The sequence below is a fragment of the Pseudopodoces humilis genome, chromosome 2 (assembly GCF_049639895.1).
Source record: "Pseudopodoces humilis isolate 2021_Gansu_Grassland_sample_001 chromosome 2, ASM4963989v1, whole genome shotgun sequence".
In the NCBI taxonomy this organism is placed as follows: domain Eukaryota; kingdom Metazoa; phylum Chordata; class Aves; order Passeriformes; family Paridae; genus Pseudopodoces; species Pseudopodoces humilis.
Window position 1 is genome coordinate 25,172,202 of NC_142201.1, and position 16,664 is coordinate 25,188,865.

The 16,664-nt window shown below is 37.1% G+C and overlaps 1 protein-coding gene across 8 annotated transcripts in view; it reads left to right on the forward strand.

The window, feature by feature from the left end:
- The window catches only part of ATP11A (ATPase phospholipid transporting 11A), a 115,668-nt gene extending 99,495 nt beyond the window's left edge, over window positions 1-16,173 (forward strand). For 2 of the 8 annotated variants that reach the window (XM_088067951.1, XM_014249674.2), the window contains 5 exons: window positions 3,115-3,180; window positions 3,461-3,564; window positions 5,348-5,513; window positions 6,946-7,034; window positions 11,950-12,046. In XM_088067951.1, coding sequence (XP_087924077.1) covers window positions 3,115-3,180; window positions 3,461-3,564; window positions 5,348-5,513; window positions 6,946-7,023 — 414 coding nt within the window. In that variant the 3' untranslated portion in view covers window positions 7,024-7,034; window positions 11,950-12,046. Of the gene's footprint in view, window positions 1-3,114; window positions 3,181-3,460; window positions 3,565-5,347; window positions 5,514-6,945; window positions 7,035-9,615; window positions 9,721-11,949 lie in introns of all 8 variants that reach the window. The other 6 variants (XM_088067924.1, XM_014249656.2, XM_088067939.1 and 3 more) reach the window with 5 other exon arrangements.
- The last annotated feature ends 491 nt before the right edge of the window (window positions 16,174-16,664 follow it).

Sequence of the window (16,664 nt, forward strand, 5' to 3'; positions counted from 1 at the left end):
AGAAAAATACTCGTGAATAAACTAGATGTTAACAGACTTAAAAAGAATGATTCATTTCCCGAAGGCATGAATCATGTATCTTGAGACATTCAGTGCTAAGAAGACATTGTGAATTTATGTAACTCACACCTTCTCATATTACTTCACTTACCTTTCTCTGCACCAAAGTAGCAGCTTTTGTCCCTGTGCTGGGACCTCACTTTCTGAGTCAGTAAGATGGGTGGATAAGAGGTTTGGTTGCAGACAAATGCTTTCTATCCAGCCTAACAAACAGACAGGGGAAGGTTGTTTCGAATTCTTAATTTCATCTAGCAGCTTTAATTGCAGATACGGACAAATCTGTTCAGTGTGCAGAAACTTAGACTGACAGTAGGTTCTGTAACAGATGCTACATATGACACAAGAACATTGTAAAATTTAACTGCAAGAAGAAAGTTGGTAAACAGCATGATTGGACGTTGTTGATCCAGATTCCTTTCCAGTGTTAACTGCATAGGTGTTTATATGGCACAGAAAATACAATGATGACGTGAGCCTATTACATATCAAAGTAAAAGATCAAAATGCTGAAGGTTTTCTGAATTTTATCTAGTGTTCAATAGACTCAGTCACACAGTAAGTAGTTTTAAAATAGTGAAATGATTACTGAGAATAATTAATCTTTTGGCCAGTCATTTGTTTATTTTCTTTTTTTTTTTCATTCCCAGTTGATTGCATTATCTTAGATTAGCTTTCTACTGATTTATGTCCTGTGCTGGCCGTGGTCTTCATTCAAAATATTTTGCACAGCGGCATATCTGTATGATCAACTTCCCACCTGTCATGTAATGTTGGGTGAGCTCATACAGAAAAGTATATATTAGACATGATCCAGTTCAACTCATTGTGCCGGGCTAATTCAAATCAATTTGCTGAAGGCTTTGTGTAGTCTTCAGGTTTTCAGTATCTCTGAACTTGCAGATTCCATAACCTTCCAGGACAACCTATTCCAATGTTTTTCTGTCTTCATGATGGAAAAATTTCTCACAATACCTAAGCAAAATATTTCTTTTTGAAGAGGGATTTGTTCCAGTTCTTCATCTTTGTACTTCTTCAGGTATTTGTAGGCAGCTGCTAATTGTAGGCAGTTTCTTAACCTTCTCTTCACCAGACTAAGTTCCTCCACCCCTCTTTGCAGGAGAGTTACAGGCTGCTAAACACCGTGGTTGCCTGTCACTGATCATTTCCGATTTTTTTCACATCACTCATGAACTGAGGGGCCCAAAACCAAGCACAGTGTTCCAGGTTCAACCTCACCGTAGCAGGAGTCAACAGGGGAATAAATATCTTTGTTCAGTGGCCATGTTCCTCCCAGTTGCTGTGCAGTTTACCTTATGGAGTATATGGAGAGCACAATATAGGCTTGTATGCAGCCTGGAGTCCTTAAAACCCCACTGCAACTTCCTTTTCAGCAGGGCCATTGCACAGCCAGTCACTACTCCATCGTAGGTGTAAATCTTTGCACTTCTCCTTATTTAATTCCCTAAGGTATCTGTTAGCCTGCTTCTCAAATCAGCAAAGGTCCCTCTGGATTGAAACTGTCATTCATTATTTCAGCTGTTCTCTATTTTTATACCACCTGGTAGTTTGCTCATGATATTCTGTCACCATCCAGCTACTGACAGGGATATTCCACAATTTCCAGCCCAGTTGCTGTTCCAGTGTGATTGACTGATTACCAGAAGCCAACCATCCATCAAGGATTTTTGAGTCGAGTGGTTCAACCAGTTTTCAACTGTACTAGTAGTCCATTTAGCCAGCCCCTGCTTCCTTATTGTCCAAGTGTCAAATGCTTTGCTAAATTCAAAATATATTGCATCCACTGCTTTTCCTCCTTAAAAAAACTCATCCTTGTTGGTCCCGCACTGTTGCCTGCTCCTTTCTTTCCCAATCTTTGCTGCTTACTGCAAGGAGCAGGTTTTGCTTGTGAAGACTAATATCCAGAGTATTGAGTAATTCAGCATTTTCTTTGAAACCTTCCACTAGGTTGTCTTATCCCACTCCATCAGCAGACTTGCATTCTTCCTTTGAGGAAAGGATGTCTGTAAATATCCTTTTTGTCCCCCTAGTAATCCTAGTTAGAGCTGAGTTTTGTCTGATTTGTTCATCTGCTTTTATGCTGTTTGCTGTCTGCCCACATGGTCATCTCTTGAATGCTTCCATTTTGCCTTTTTGTCCATGCAGTAACATCCTTTGGCAGCTGGATCTTCTGCTGAAATTCCAAGCCTGCATGGAAGTTGTCTCATTCCTGAAGTTGTAACTGCAGAAGGGAGTTCATGAGATCTCGACAGTTATGTTTCAAAGTAATTCGGATCTCTTGGACCCCTCTCTTTCGTGGGTGCAATATCCTGAATCAAACACAGTCTCTTCTAAAATCCAGTGTCCTAACTATTGCTTACTTTCCCAGTATTTCTCTGGATCCTGAACCTGGTCATCTGATAGCTACTGAAGTCCAAGAAATCCTCTGTGACAGTATTCACCACTAGTTCTTCCCTGAATCAGCATTGATGGTCATTTCTGCCCACTTGAAAAGCAGAGGTGTTTTTATGTCAGTGTGCAAGTTGAAAGAAAATCAAACACAAGTTAAAAGTGTTTTATCTTAAAACATATGTGGACGTTTGTGAACTTGTATGGTTATAACATTCTTATGCTTATCTGTATAACATGCTGTTGAACCTCCAAGAAATTGTTGGATGCCAAGGACATCCATCAGAGAAAGGAAATCAGAAAAAAGATGACATCCAAGAAGATTGATGATATGACTACAGTTCATTTTCCAATCTCAGTGATTTTTTAATTGTGCAACCCTTGATTTCTGTTAGGAAATATATGTGTGAACTTCACGTTCAGAGCATTGGTTGTGGTCTTTTTCTGTCTGTCTGAAATCTGAGGGATGTACATACCAGACCAAGAAACCAGAGCACTTTGCACTGGATAGATCATGTAGAAATTCAGTTTTTGCTCAAGTGTCAGTTCATGATACAAAGTAATACTAAGTTTTAAAATACTTATTCTGAATGATTCACAACATAGTGGACAATATTGCCTATAACTGCTTTGGACCATTTTTTATAGGTGTTTGGAACTTGGACCTTTGGAACAGTGGTGTTTACTGTGCTTGTGTTCACGGTTACATTTAAGGTAAGGTATGCTATATTTTATCTGCTGAAACTTTCTTAAAACTTGTTTTTCAATTGTTACTTATATTGGTTTCTTTCTATCACCATGCATTGTTTTATTACTTTAAATAGGGAGTTTGCTATCTCTGCCTTTTAACTGTGCTCAAACTTGAAAGATCTTTTTAACTAATAATATGTAGAAATCTTACCTATTTTCAAAAGGTATAATTCTCTTTTATCTCCTGCTGGGATTTCTTGTTGGGTCTAGTTAGTAATAACATCATATATTTTTTTTTTTCCAGCTTGCACTAGATACACACTATTGGACGTGGATTAATCACTTTGTGATCTGGGGATCACTGGTATTCTACATTGTCTTTTCTCTGCTCTGGGGAGGAATTATTTGGTATGAACTTTAATATTAATTACATTGCAAAAGTTGTTTCAGAAACATAAAGTTGTATTTCACCTTTTTCTCACAGAATTAAATTTAGCCTTTATACAATGCAGAACTCTATTTTAAACCCATCATAATTGCTAAATGGAGAGTGTTCAGCTCTTCTATCAATGAATGTCTGCTAAAATATTCTTAAAGAAGAGTACAAGAAGAATATATCAGACCCCAGACTACCACTGAGTTTATCTCAGTAGTGTCAGTCAAAAGCAGCCCAAGGGCAGGTTCAAGGAGCCAGTGTTGCCTTTCTGAGTCAAAATGTCACAGAACAGGTGACATCTGTGCACTTGGTGATTACCCACCTACCTGCTGGGCTTGTCTTGGAAGCTAGCTGTAGCAGTCAAAACTAGAGACAGGGAGCAGAACTCAAAATTGAAGTGATGTGGATGTCTAAGAGTCCTGTGTTTGAGCTCATTGTTTTGCCTCCTTACTTAGCAAAGGGGAGTTACTGTATGTGTCTGATCATCTACTTATTCATGTTGGTAAGAAGCTTTATAGGAATTAGTATAACTCTTATGCATAGCTAATTTAAAGTGTTGGGGGGTTTTGTTATTAAAAGTTCTGTGTACTTGAAACTGAAATTTTTGGAAAGAAAATCAAGTCGGAACAAATTAAGTTCATTGGTGTTCCTGATTACCATCAGGAGTTGGAAATTTTGTTTCACACTTGTAGAGCTCCCACTTACAAGGCCATCTTTTTAACTACTGTTGGAGTCATTCTGCTTTGTATACAGGGTATTTTGAGGGACAGAGAAGGAGGGGGCTTACTATTGCTTGATGTTTAAGATGCCATTTAATTTAGAGAAAGGATTTGTATTTAGCTTGTCTTTTGCAAATGAGTAACTACCTCTTAAGTCCTTGGATATTTAGCTGACTCTTCTTTTTTCTAGTAAGGTCAAATCTCAGTTTCTTCAGCATCAGTTTGCAGAAGTGACATTTGCCCAGATAATGTTATCCAACCAGCCTTGCTGTGCATTAGAGATATGACTATGTGCATATAAAAGTGTATTTTGTCTTAGTTACCTTTTTAGTATGCAAATACTATGAAATTTTGAAAACTGCCAGGAAGTTGCCCTACTGGTTTTGCAGTGCAGTGTTATAGCAAACTCCCTTGATCTTGGCTCTCAGTGATTATGGCCTCTGGCTCCCAGTGCCATACAGTGATGGCATTTTAATGATCATGCAACTGCATGGGATACAGGGAGATAGGGAAGAGAAGGTATTAATAGTGTGGTTAGATAACTGTGTGGTGAATAAGATGGGGAGCATAACATGAAAGCATTAGAGATGCTTAGGGGAGCCTGAGAGGTATGAAAATAAGTGTGGCTAACAAGCCTTACTCTGAGGATACATGCAAAGCAGTGTGCCTTAGCAAAGACCAGGGGAATGGTGGGTGGGACACTAAGAAGAAAGGTGGAAAATAGCTGGAGCAAGATACATGGAAGAGCATAAACACGTTAAGAATGAACTTAATGTATCTTTGCAAGGGAGAGACACTATGGCAGGGAGGGGACAGAATGATATTTTCTGCAGTCTGGAGGACAAAAGGAAGGTAGTTATCTCCAGATGGTGCATGGTTAGCTCTCTCTTTGAGAAGACTGGGATGGATGAATTCCCACTAACTGGGAAACTGAACCTGAAGTATTTTATCACTGGTATAATTCTTGTATTTAATACTGTCAGCCTTTCTTTTGTGTATTAAAGTTTAATAATTATTTTATCTTTTTTCCTCACAGGCCTTTTCTCAATTATCAGAGGATGTATTATGTGTTCATGCAAATGCTGTCAAGTGGTCCTGCGTGGCTGGGTATAATTCTGCTCATAACTGTCAGCCTTCTTCCAGATGTTCTGAAGAAGGTCTTTTGCAGGCAGTTGTGGCCTACAGCAACAGAAAGAATCCAGGTAAATAATCTTTTACATTGTGAAGTTAGGGTTTTTACCCTAGGTTAGGTATTACAAGTGTCTAATCACCTAGGCCAAGATCAGAGATAAGATTAGAGCAGAGGTTCCCCATCTCTGGTGTCTGAGCAATATGGTGAAAGAAGCTGCCTGTTATTTATATGGTGGTGTTAACCTGAATCCTGGGGCAACACTTGTGCCTCCATACTAGCAACCAAAGGGAAATCAGCTGATGAGGATGGTAGGAGACAGCTATGTGGCCCAACGTGATTTTTGATTTGAGGAGAAGGGCAAGGGGATTTCCATAAGGGTAGCTAAGAGGCACTTCCATCTCATAACATACTGATACCTGTTATAAAAACATATGCATTAAAACTTACTCATATCCTATTAATAATTTTTTCCTCTTGTATTTCCACTTACATTTTGCGTGTTCTGATCCATTATTTGTACAAAAATGTGCCTTGCTGTTCCAATGGGAAGAGGATTTTAGTATCTATTCTCTCCTTTCATCTGATCAGCCCAAAAGGAGAAATGACTGTGTAAATACATGCAAGTTCTTCTAAGGCTGGAGAGGAAGCCAGGTTCTATGGGGGAACTATGGTACTATGCTGGGGACATGAATAGAAAATGTTTCTAGTATTTTAACCCCAGTAAACTTTTATTTATTATCTATGTTAGAACATGAAAGACAGTAGAAGTGCTGAACTTTAATGTAACTGCCCTTGCCCTTTTCAGCCCATCAGCTGCCACCAGTAGGTTCAAAGAATGAGTTACCAACAACAGATGGGATTAGGTAGCATTTTGATGTTTAAAGTATTTTGCATGAAGAGAAAAGGAATAAAGAACATTGCTACCAAGGAAAAAAAATATCCCTGTGTCAAATGTAAAACCCTCTGTCACTGTTTCGTATTCCTAAAATGTACAGGTGTAATAATGCCTCACTTCAGGAAAGAATAAAGAATAGCAGGAAAGCATTCCTAGGCAGATTAGTATTTAATGTTTTTTCATTTGGAGATCTTAGATGTCTCTTTGCCATATGTGCTACTTGTGGAAGGAGCTGACCTCAGTATAGATTCTGAATAGTTAATTTAAAAGTCTAAAGAGAGAGAATGAGCAAGGGTTAAGGTAAAGAAACAAGTTAGTAAATAAAAAGCCCTAACAAAGATATTGTAGCATTTCTTACAGACATTGTGTATTAGTATGTAAAATGAACCAATAGTAAAGCAGACTGTGGGCTCTACACTGGCAGTATTAATTTTTTTAATATTTAATCGAAGATTTGTGACTTTTAACCAGTTATATTGCTTGTGTTTCTTCTTCCCTCTCTTTGCTTCTGCCTGTCTTCCAATCTGCTTTGTCTAAATAACTGCTACCTTGCTTTAAACATAAATGATGTGTTCGGTTGCTTCCTACAATCTTCTGGGGAAATCAGACTAAACATCAGTGCCTTTCTGTTGAGCAGTCCACCATCTTTATGCTTTCTCAGACTTCAAGCAGTCTAAGTTTCTAAAGGAACAAAAGGTGACTTTTTTCTGCCTTTCTGCATGCTTGGCCATTTCATTCAAAGGACTTTATAAAGTTTATCATCAGAAGTTTTTACCATAGTCATTATCTCCATTTGTGATTCATGTCAACTATATATTGAGGAATATTTTTAGTATAGTTTTTTCCTTCTGTGTTTCTCAAAGATTGTATTTGTTGTCACAGTCCCTCACTGTCAATATCAATTTTTGTCACTGTTCTTGCTGCATTTTACAGATAGTTTCTGCCTCAGGAATCTATGACTCTTATGTCCCCATTTTAATCATTGGTCTGTATGTAGATGAATGCATGTTGTGTTTCCAGCGCACCTGAATAAGTAGGATGGTGGCCACACCAACAAGTGATAATTCTGATTAGGCTGATGTTGCTAGCATAGTACACAAAATGTGGTACTGGAAACCACTTAAGCAGTCTTTGTAATATATTAATGTATCTTCTCTGCTGCTAGAAAATGCAACTTCTTTTCTTTTTCAAGCATGCATTTTGAGCTTTCCTTATGTTCCCTTTTATGAAATTCCATGTTCTTTCTAGAAAGAAAACAGCTCAAGATCTGAAAGTTTATGACATTATTTAATATAAAAGTAGAAGAAATGCTAGTAAATCTTGTTTCCCCTACAGTCTGCAAGAAAACTGTTTTTTACTTAATATTCAGAGACTGTTGGTTTTCACTGCAGATCTTATATCTTTCTTTCTTAAATGGTTAAGATAAAAAATGTATTTCTTCCTTCTTTCCCCCTCAAAAATATATAGTCAATAAAATAAAATACTGCATTTACATAAATCAGAGGGAAAATACATTTTTTTCACTATCAATAATTCTGACTAAAATTCTCTTAAGTGCCTTAGGCTTGATTTGAACTGAGCTTATAAGTAATTATTTTTAAATTTACTGCATTCCTAAAAGTGGTACTGTTTTCTTTATAACAAAAGGGCTTTGGGAACAGTTGAAAAGATTAACATAGAACTAGTGACCATTTCCCAAGTTACTAAATTAGTTCTACTCAGGCAAGAAGAATGCATAAAGCCTTTGAAGCAGTTCTTATACTTCTAAATTTTTCAGTTATTTGAGAGTCATTCCAATGTGTGGTGAGCGATTGTTTAAGATCATTAACATTCAGATGTTGTTAAACATACCACAATATAGCTCTGGGTTTTTCTTCAGAGAGCTTTTCTGTGATTTATAGATATATAGATATATATAGACATATGTATGTGTATACACATACATATATGTACATACAACTATATATATGCGTGTGCATGTATATTGATATATATATACACACATATGAACTGTTGTCTTTCTTGGGCTAAAACATTACTTCTGCAAAAGCTTTGGAGGAATCTGTTGCCTTTTGGTAATTTCGATCAAAATCTGCTTATTTCTTGTAGTCTCTGCAACTCTGGCGCAATGACACAAACTGAATTTTGTGCTTTAACTGGTGATTGTGCAGCTGCGAGGTTTCAGCTTTAACTTTTAAAAAGCAATAGAGTATTTTTTTTTATATATATCCAATCTACATTGATTATATTTTCTTTTACTTTATTCTTTCATTAGTAGCAGAATTTCAGCCACTCTGTAGGGAAAATGTAAATTAAATCCTATTTCCATTTTTATAATTTTCACTTTGATTGACAGTGTTTCAGCAATTCCAAGTATTTGGTAGCTGAAATACCAGGTTTTTAATTTCTGAGCTGCAAATGACTTCTGTATTTTCATCCCTTTTTACAAAAGATTTTTCTTTTTCTCTTTGTTTTTGACTGATGATTTCTTAACTTCGCTTTCACTCAGTCACAAGCTTGGGCCATCAACCATGTTATAAGATCTTTACCCTTTTCTGCACCTGGGGAAACCCAAAGTGGTCTTTTGCCTGGGGAAGCTTCTCTGGGTTTTCATAATTCTTCTGTTCCTCAGTGGGTTTAGCTGCTGTTGAACAACTGCACTGGGCGCTAGAAAAGTGTTCACCAGGAAACTGCTGCCTTTGTCACGTGTCAGGCTCCTCCTCTGTAGAAACAAAGCAATGGATCTTGCTGTTGCAATATTTGAATGCTATGGAAGAGGTTTCCTTGGCAACTCCCAGCCCTCTCTGCCCATAGTGTAATGACTGAGCTGTAAGCCAGCCTTTATTAGCACCGCTCCATCACCTCTGTGTGGGGCACTCCCTTCAGTGTGCCGGAGTTCTGGGGAGTAGTGAAGCGGGATGTCCCCACCTTCACGTAGGATCAGTTTGGCCTGGTCGTATCACAGCCACCTCTCCCATTCAGTGCAAGTTGTTATTAGAGGGGCAGGACACACACTCCACAGTACTTAGTCAGTTTAGTGCTTTTGAGAGTAGTTTTCTAACAGAGTTTGAAATGGAATTAAAAACACCCTCAAATGATTAATCTAAGGATCCAGAAATAGAAACCTTGTTTTACACCTGGATAACCTTTCCTTTTTAAATCTGTCAGAAAATCCATCACTTTTACAGGACTTTGCTATAACAGTTACCAAATGGTACAATTCATTCACATTTCTTGTATTCAGCAAGAGTCTCACTGTTTTTCCTCATCCTTGCAGAAGAGTATGAGACATAAAACAGCCCAAAATGCACTGACGAACTGCGATGGGCCACTTCTTGAAGGAAATCTTTCACCTTCCGAGCCATAATTAGATCAAAGCTAGGTAACAGTACTGTCTGTGTTGCCAATTTGGATTAATTTCTATTGGTGCTATTTAAAAATCAACTGTTTCCTCCAGAGTTTTTGATGTACTTTATCAGTATTGATACAAAATCATTGTTTTACTTGGAGAGCCTAGATTTTGCAAGAGATGTTCCATGCTACAGGTAAGATCTTTTTGTCTCAGAAACTCAATCATGTAAAGCAAGCCAATAAATAGATATACCCATATTCATATCTTATAAATACATTGTGTTATGTATAGGTGTTGTATGACATTTCTTCTATAAGAGCTGCAGTCATTATTGCAGTGTGTTCTCACATTACACCACAGTGTAGAACACATAGTCAGAGGTAATTCTTACCCACGAGCAGTTTATCCATCGTCTTTCATGTTCTTGAATACGTATATAGACCAAATGCAGATGGTAACATGTGAAGATAATCACAGCGAGTTATTTGTGAATAGGACCTTGGGTCAGAAGACTGGGGCTGTGCATCTGACGGTGTCTGCCACAGTTCTGTACAGACCAGGGCATTGCTGTCTCACTGCCTCAGATCAAGAGAGAAGTGTGATAGTTTAGCTGAATATCTGGGACAGCAGCATAAGCAGTGAACTAAATTCCCCAAACTTAAGGCCAGCAGAATGAAGTTCTCTGCTTTACATCCTCTCCTTGCTATGCCACTGACGACACAAACGACTAAGGAGGTACACTCTTGACTCTCATGATTCCCACCTGGATGCTGTGGCTGTTCCAGTCCCTTCATGCTCTCCTGACTCCAAAAGTAGCACATGAAGAACTAAGTGAACGTGCAAAGTTTGCAGTATGTGGAAAGGACAAATGTCATGTGTTCTGTGTGCTGTAGGACTTTAAAGTAGCTGAAAGATAGCTAAAATAGCCAATTTACTTTTAATGACTGTTGCACAAAGTAGTAGGAGAAAACACCAACTTCCTTGATTTGCTGCAGGCTTGGTAAAGGCTCTTGTCTCAAAGCCATGTGTGGAAAAAACCATTTTATTTTTAGAACTACCTATGGTAACTAAAATGCTTCACTTTCTAGCTAAAAGAATAGGAAAATTAGCTACCAGACAGCATGACTATTCCCTCTTACATTTCCAAAGCAAATCTGCTAATCTGTTACCTGATTTTTATGTAATAATGTTGCTATTTGGTCTATATGTGTTTGAAAGAACCCAGGCCTCACTGTGGTGAACAGTTTAGTATAGTTTCGTGACCTTTCCAAGAGTTTCTTTTTAAGAGAGCTTTCAGATTGCTCTAGGTTATGCAAGAGTAGTATTTCAAGCTTGTGATTGGCATTAGTGTCATGTTACATTGCAGCCAAAGTTCTTTAAGTTACATTATTAATATTTACTTTGTGATTTTGTCCTTTTGCTACTGTGTTCTGGTTAACAGGGAAGAAGGTGATGATTAAGAATAGAGGATTAACTGATTTATATAGCATTCATGGAGAGATTAATAACATTGCTTTGAACCGTGTTTATAATGCATTTATATATTAAATACCATCACAAAACCTCCAGACCTCTATACCTGTGAATTGTATCTGCATTTAGTGAAAGGAATTTTATAAACTTACTGGGGAAAGGGCTGTGCTAGTTTTCGGTTTGTGCACATGTCCAGACTCTTGTCATGCAGCTGTGGTGTTCTGTAGTCCTGAGCATTTCCTGAGCGGAAGTGGCAATTCTGCCAGAGTGTGGAGTGATTATGTGAGAAGGATAAATTTTAATGGGTAATTAGACCAAGATAGTATTGGAACCTTCGTCTGTTAGCACAAACTGACTGTAAAGAATTTCCTCTCTTTGGAAGTACAGGGCAAAGTACTTGAATCTGTCCTGTCTTAAAATTCTACATAAGTTTAGGCAGAAATTCCAAAATGAAACATAACATTGATTTAAAACACTTCCATTTGAAGGCAGGCATCTGTGTCTTCTCTTCTCTGAGGAGCTGATTATTAGGTTTAGAAGTTAAGTGTAAAAGCATGGCTTGTTCTGTAGGTTTTAATATAAAACTAATCATGTTGAAACTGGTTGATTGCAAAGCAACACAAGGGATTATACACTCATACGAAACAAGTAGCCAGAGTGGTGATCTAGGGAAAGGTATTATTACACCAAGGGGACAGTGGTCCTATGAAAGAAAACAATTATATACCCTTGGTTCCAAGATTGTCTATTTACTCTGTACTTGTTTCTTTTTTTTCCCTTTAACAGAATGCATCGAGGCACTGTCGGGAGCACATCTCAGAATTTACACCTCTTGCCTGTCTGAAAAGCCCAAGATACAGGAGCAGTGACTGCAGCAATTCCCCAGCAAGAAGGTCTAATTCTCATTCTAAAAAAGTGATGTTTACGCAGTGGAGAGGCATTGATTATTCAGTACTTCCATCTGTCTTTGGCTACTCAAATAAGCATTGCCGTTCCAGTGCAGGCTACCACTACAGTGGGTCAGGTTTGGAAACGTCCATATGAAAGAACACCAAGTCAAGCCTTTAAAAACTGTGGTTTTGTTTATTTATTTTTTCAGGAAACAAACATGTCACAGAAACATATTAAACTATATGTGGCTTCCGCTGTCTGAGGTAGTGTTGAGACAAACAGGATCAAGAGCTAGAAGTATGAACCCTTCCAGGCCAATAGGCCTCTTTTTATGTTTTGAACTACTGGAGCAATGAACAATCTGCACAGTCTGGTACTGTGAGAATGGTAGCACTAAAAATTATTTTCATCCTATGTCAAGACTTCTGTGTATTTACTACTTCTGTCATCTTTAGTGATTTTCTTTGTTACTTGAAGTGCATAATTTCAGTCAGTGACCTACATTTTAAGATGAACAGTTTTAATTTTCAGCCAGGAGCAATTGTCTCAGTTATCTCAAATGGAATTCTCCTAAAGCATATTTAACAAATGCTGTTTCTGATCTTCCTCTGTCCTTTTTTCTTTCTTTGCTCTTTTTGTAGAACAAACTGGTGTTTCCTCTGTGCAAATCTGCTTTCAAGAAACACTCTCTAATGTTCACTTCCTTGTAAGTGGCCAAATCAGGGCTATGTATGGTTTTGGTTAGTTTTCCCCTGTAGCAAGATAGGCAAAACAATCCTTGTGTAGAGTATGCACACACAATATGAAGTCAAGTTGGCTGTTAAATAGGTCAATATCACCAATGTTGGTATCTACTTTTAAAATGAATGTAAGCATTTTGCCTAAAACATCTTTGAATTTGTCAAAGATGCACATTACCTGGTGTTCTCACCTCATATCCCTATGATTGTAAAATATATACAGCAGAAAGTATTATATACTAAGATTTTTTTGACACAGTTTTTTGGTTTTTTTTTCCTTAAAAGAAGAAAAGCTGTTTTTCTGGATGAGCATCCTTTACTGTCTTGATTCATCCTCTTAATTTTTTTTTTTTTTTTGTGTGCATGTATGGTTAGATACTGGCTAATGGGCTTGGTAGATGTGTTACAAAGCATACAACTGTTAGCTTTTGCAAGCACCCCACGAGGCGACACACAACTGTTGACTGACAGTTGAACCACAGTTGGGATATAGAAACTAGTTTGCAAGGATTCTGTTTGAATTCCCTTAAGAATGACAGCCAACTTGCACTTCTGTTCTCTGCTACATAAACATTACCTTGCAGTAATTCAACTATTAGCTGCATCCTTGTGTTGTTTCTTTAGTCCAGTGTTTTATTTTGGGGTGCAAAAATAAGTGAAGGAGTAACCCAATTCCAGTCAATTTCAGCTTAGTGGTTACAACTGGTCAATAGCCATCCTCATTCAACACCTCTGTGAGGACATTACCTAAAAATTTATTTCAGTGTGAAAACAAAATATTTGGAATCAGACCTGCAGCTTTTATTGGAAGACCTGGCCATGACATTGTTAGTTGTCTTTCACATGGACAAGGGTGGCAGAGAAAAGTTATTTCCCTTTTTGTGATTTAACAAGAAAAAACAGAGGCAACATAAGTTTACTTACTACTTTACTTTATAATGAAAGAGAAATTAACTTACTAGGAAATGTTCCTCAGAGTATTCTGAGTAGTTTTTGTATTAAACAGTGATTTATTATTAAAATGCCCTGGGTCAAGCAGAGATTGTAAAGTGAGTTATGAAATCTTCAGTATACCAAAGATAACAGAATTTTAAAGCCTCACAGTGAGCACCACAAATAAAGATTTTTTATCATTTAACATATAGCACTTTTAAGTTTCAAAGAATGTTCTTATAGCAGTAGCATTTTGAAATACATACACATGTGTGGGTGTGTGTACATATACTTGCCATTACAGACTTGAATGTTGGTCAGTTAGAACCGTCCCCTACATAAAACACTGGTGTATATATTTTTAAGAAATTAATATGGGTATACATTTTATACCAGTAGCAGTGACAAATTTCTTGTGTGTAGTTAACAAATTATTTGTAATGTATTTTTTAGAAATCTTAAAATTGCCTTTGCACTGAAATATTTTTCATACTGTAGCTATTTATAAATCTGTTTTACGCATACATTTGTTAACACACCATTTCTATTTTTTTTTAAGTATATGTTTTGAAGGCTTTTTTTATAACTATAAGTTTTGGCCACTTAAATTTAGCTTAGAGTGGAGTTGTGGCTGAATGTTAAAATTCTAATGAATGTCAAATTAGAAATACAGATCTGTTGCTCTGAGTCTCACCCAAGTTATTGATGTTTTGTTGGGATTTGTGGTATAAGCGATTAGAGCGCTGTACTTGCAGTCCTATATTATAACTGCTAGCTTTTTTACTCAATAAAACCTCCTGCTTTTTTACTTTGTGAGTTCCATCTTTTAGCCTTAAATAAGGAAGTTTTTGCTTGATGTTTTTGAAAATGCTGCATTCCTGTTCTACCTACTAACAAAGCAGTTCATTGCAAACTTCATGTAGCCCTGCACTTAGATATTGTTGACAACATTGTTCAGGCTGAAACACCTGTATACCTGTTTGAGGAAATTTTAGTTCAACATGTCATTTTTTGGAGGAGAAAGAATGCTTGAATTTAAGTGGAAGTTTCTGCTTTGATTTAGCAATACTTTTACCTTTAAAAGTCGGTGCTGTTTGTTTGTTAAAATAGACTGTTTAATGAAATGAACATAAAACATCAACTTGGCTTCACTTGATGTGTTTTTGCTTCAGTCCCTGTTAGTATTGCCGTGTAAACCTAGTCCACTGCACCAGGTGTTAACTTGGGAGTTTTACTGCAAAAGATAAAAAGATGAAAAAATATAAATTAGATCAAAATGCATTAGAGTGATTGATAATGGGTGGGACACTGAGAGGAGACAGATTTTTAAGTATGAAGAAAAAAAAAGAAAGGAAAAGTCTAAAAATCTGTGTAACCTTCTAACTTGCCTCGTTTAAATTGTTGCAGCTTTAACAGCATTAACGTCTCCATAACTGCTTCTATAAAATGTCTTGAAACTGGTAAGCGCTAACCAAATGTATGTGAAGACTTAGAAAGTATTTTAAGCTTTTTGGCCACAGAAGCTCATATATTCCTGCAGTGGCTTGTGGCAAAAGATCTTTTTTGTTTTACCATGTACAATAATTGTTTGTTCAGCCACTTAATGTAAAAGCTTACAGTTTACTTTCTTGCTTGCATTAGCCTGTTTGTCTTGACCGAACTGGCTTGCAAAAATAAGAGGAAAAAAATAGCTTAATTGAGGAGCTGCACTACTTTTCTTTTGGAAGCCAGTGGGATCCTTATGCTCATGCTACTGTCTCTGTTAAAAAAGCTTTAATGGAAATTTGTGAAAGTATTGCAAAAGTGAAAACATACATGATTCTACTTTACAGAATAATAAAAAAATCAGTTTATATAGCTTTAATTTTTTATCTTATGAAAATTCACAAGATTTCAGTCTGCATTGTCTTGGACAAAAATTCTGTGCTGTGTACACTTTGCATTTTAGAGGTTCTTTCATGATCTAATGTAAAGTAGAATCTGCGAAAGTTGCTCTGTGGGGCTGGGGTAGTTATCTGTGCTTTAAACATTAAAGATGTCTGTAGTCATCAGCACCAAATACTGACATTTTTAATTGAACAATTTTAGGTGCATTTATTTGAAAATAAATCAGCCTTCAAATCTAATATTCAGATTATCCTATACTACTTCATTTATTTGATTTGAAGAGTCAGTGTGTGAATACATTACTGTAAAGTTTCTTTTCAGTACTGTTTTTAACTTTTATTTCTGTAGACAACCAAATATAACTTGTTTATATTCAGCCATATTTTGAATCCTTATGTAGAGTATATAAGCAGGAAATACAAATCTGCTTGCAATAAATATAAACATTCAAGACTGGTTTAAGTTTGCTCACAAGTAATTACAGTAATTCTAGTATGAATATGAGATGGTTTCATATTAGTCTGTAATAAAATGTAAGTATATAAAGAAAACAGAACAAGTGTTGGATTTGGTTATTGAATATGTTTGTAGTCACGCTTACTTCTCATACTGGAGAGATCCAGCAGAGCACCACAAAAATGATTTAAGGGGACTGGAGCATCTCTCTTGCAAGGAGAGACTACAGAAGCTGGGCCTGTTTAGTCTAGAGGAGAGAAGAGTGAGAGGGAATCTCACCAATACACATAAATATCTCAAAGGTGGGTGCTGAGAGGATGGTGCCAGGCTCCTTCTGTCATTGCCCAGCGACAGGACAAAGAGTAGTGGCCATAAACTAAAGAAGTTTCACCTCAACGTGAAGAAGAGCTTTACATTGAGATTGGCAGAGCACTGAACAGCCTGCCCAGGGGGCTTGTGGAGACTCCCTCTCTGGAAATATTCAAAACCCACCTGGACACGTTCCTGTGTCACCTGCCGTAGGTGACCCTGCCTTGGTAGGAGGGTTGGACTGGATGATCTCCAGAGGTCCCTTCCAACCCTACCACTTCTGTA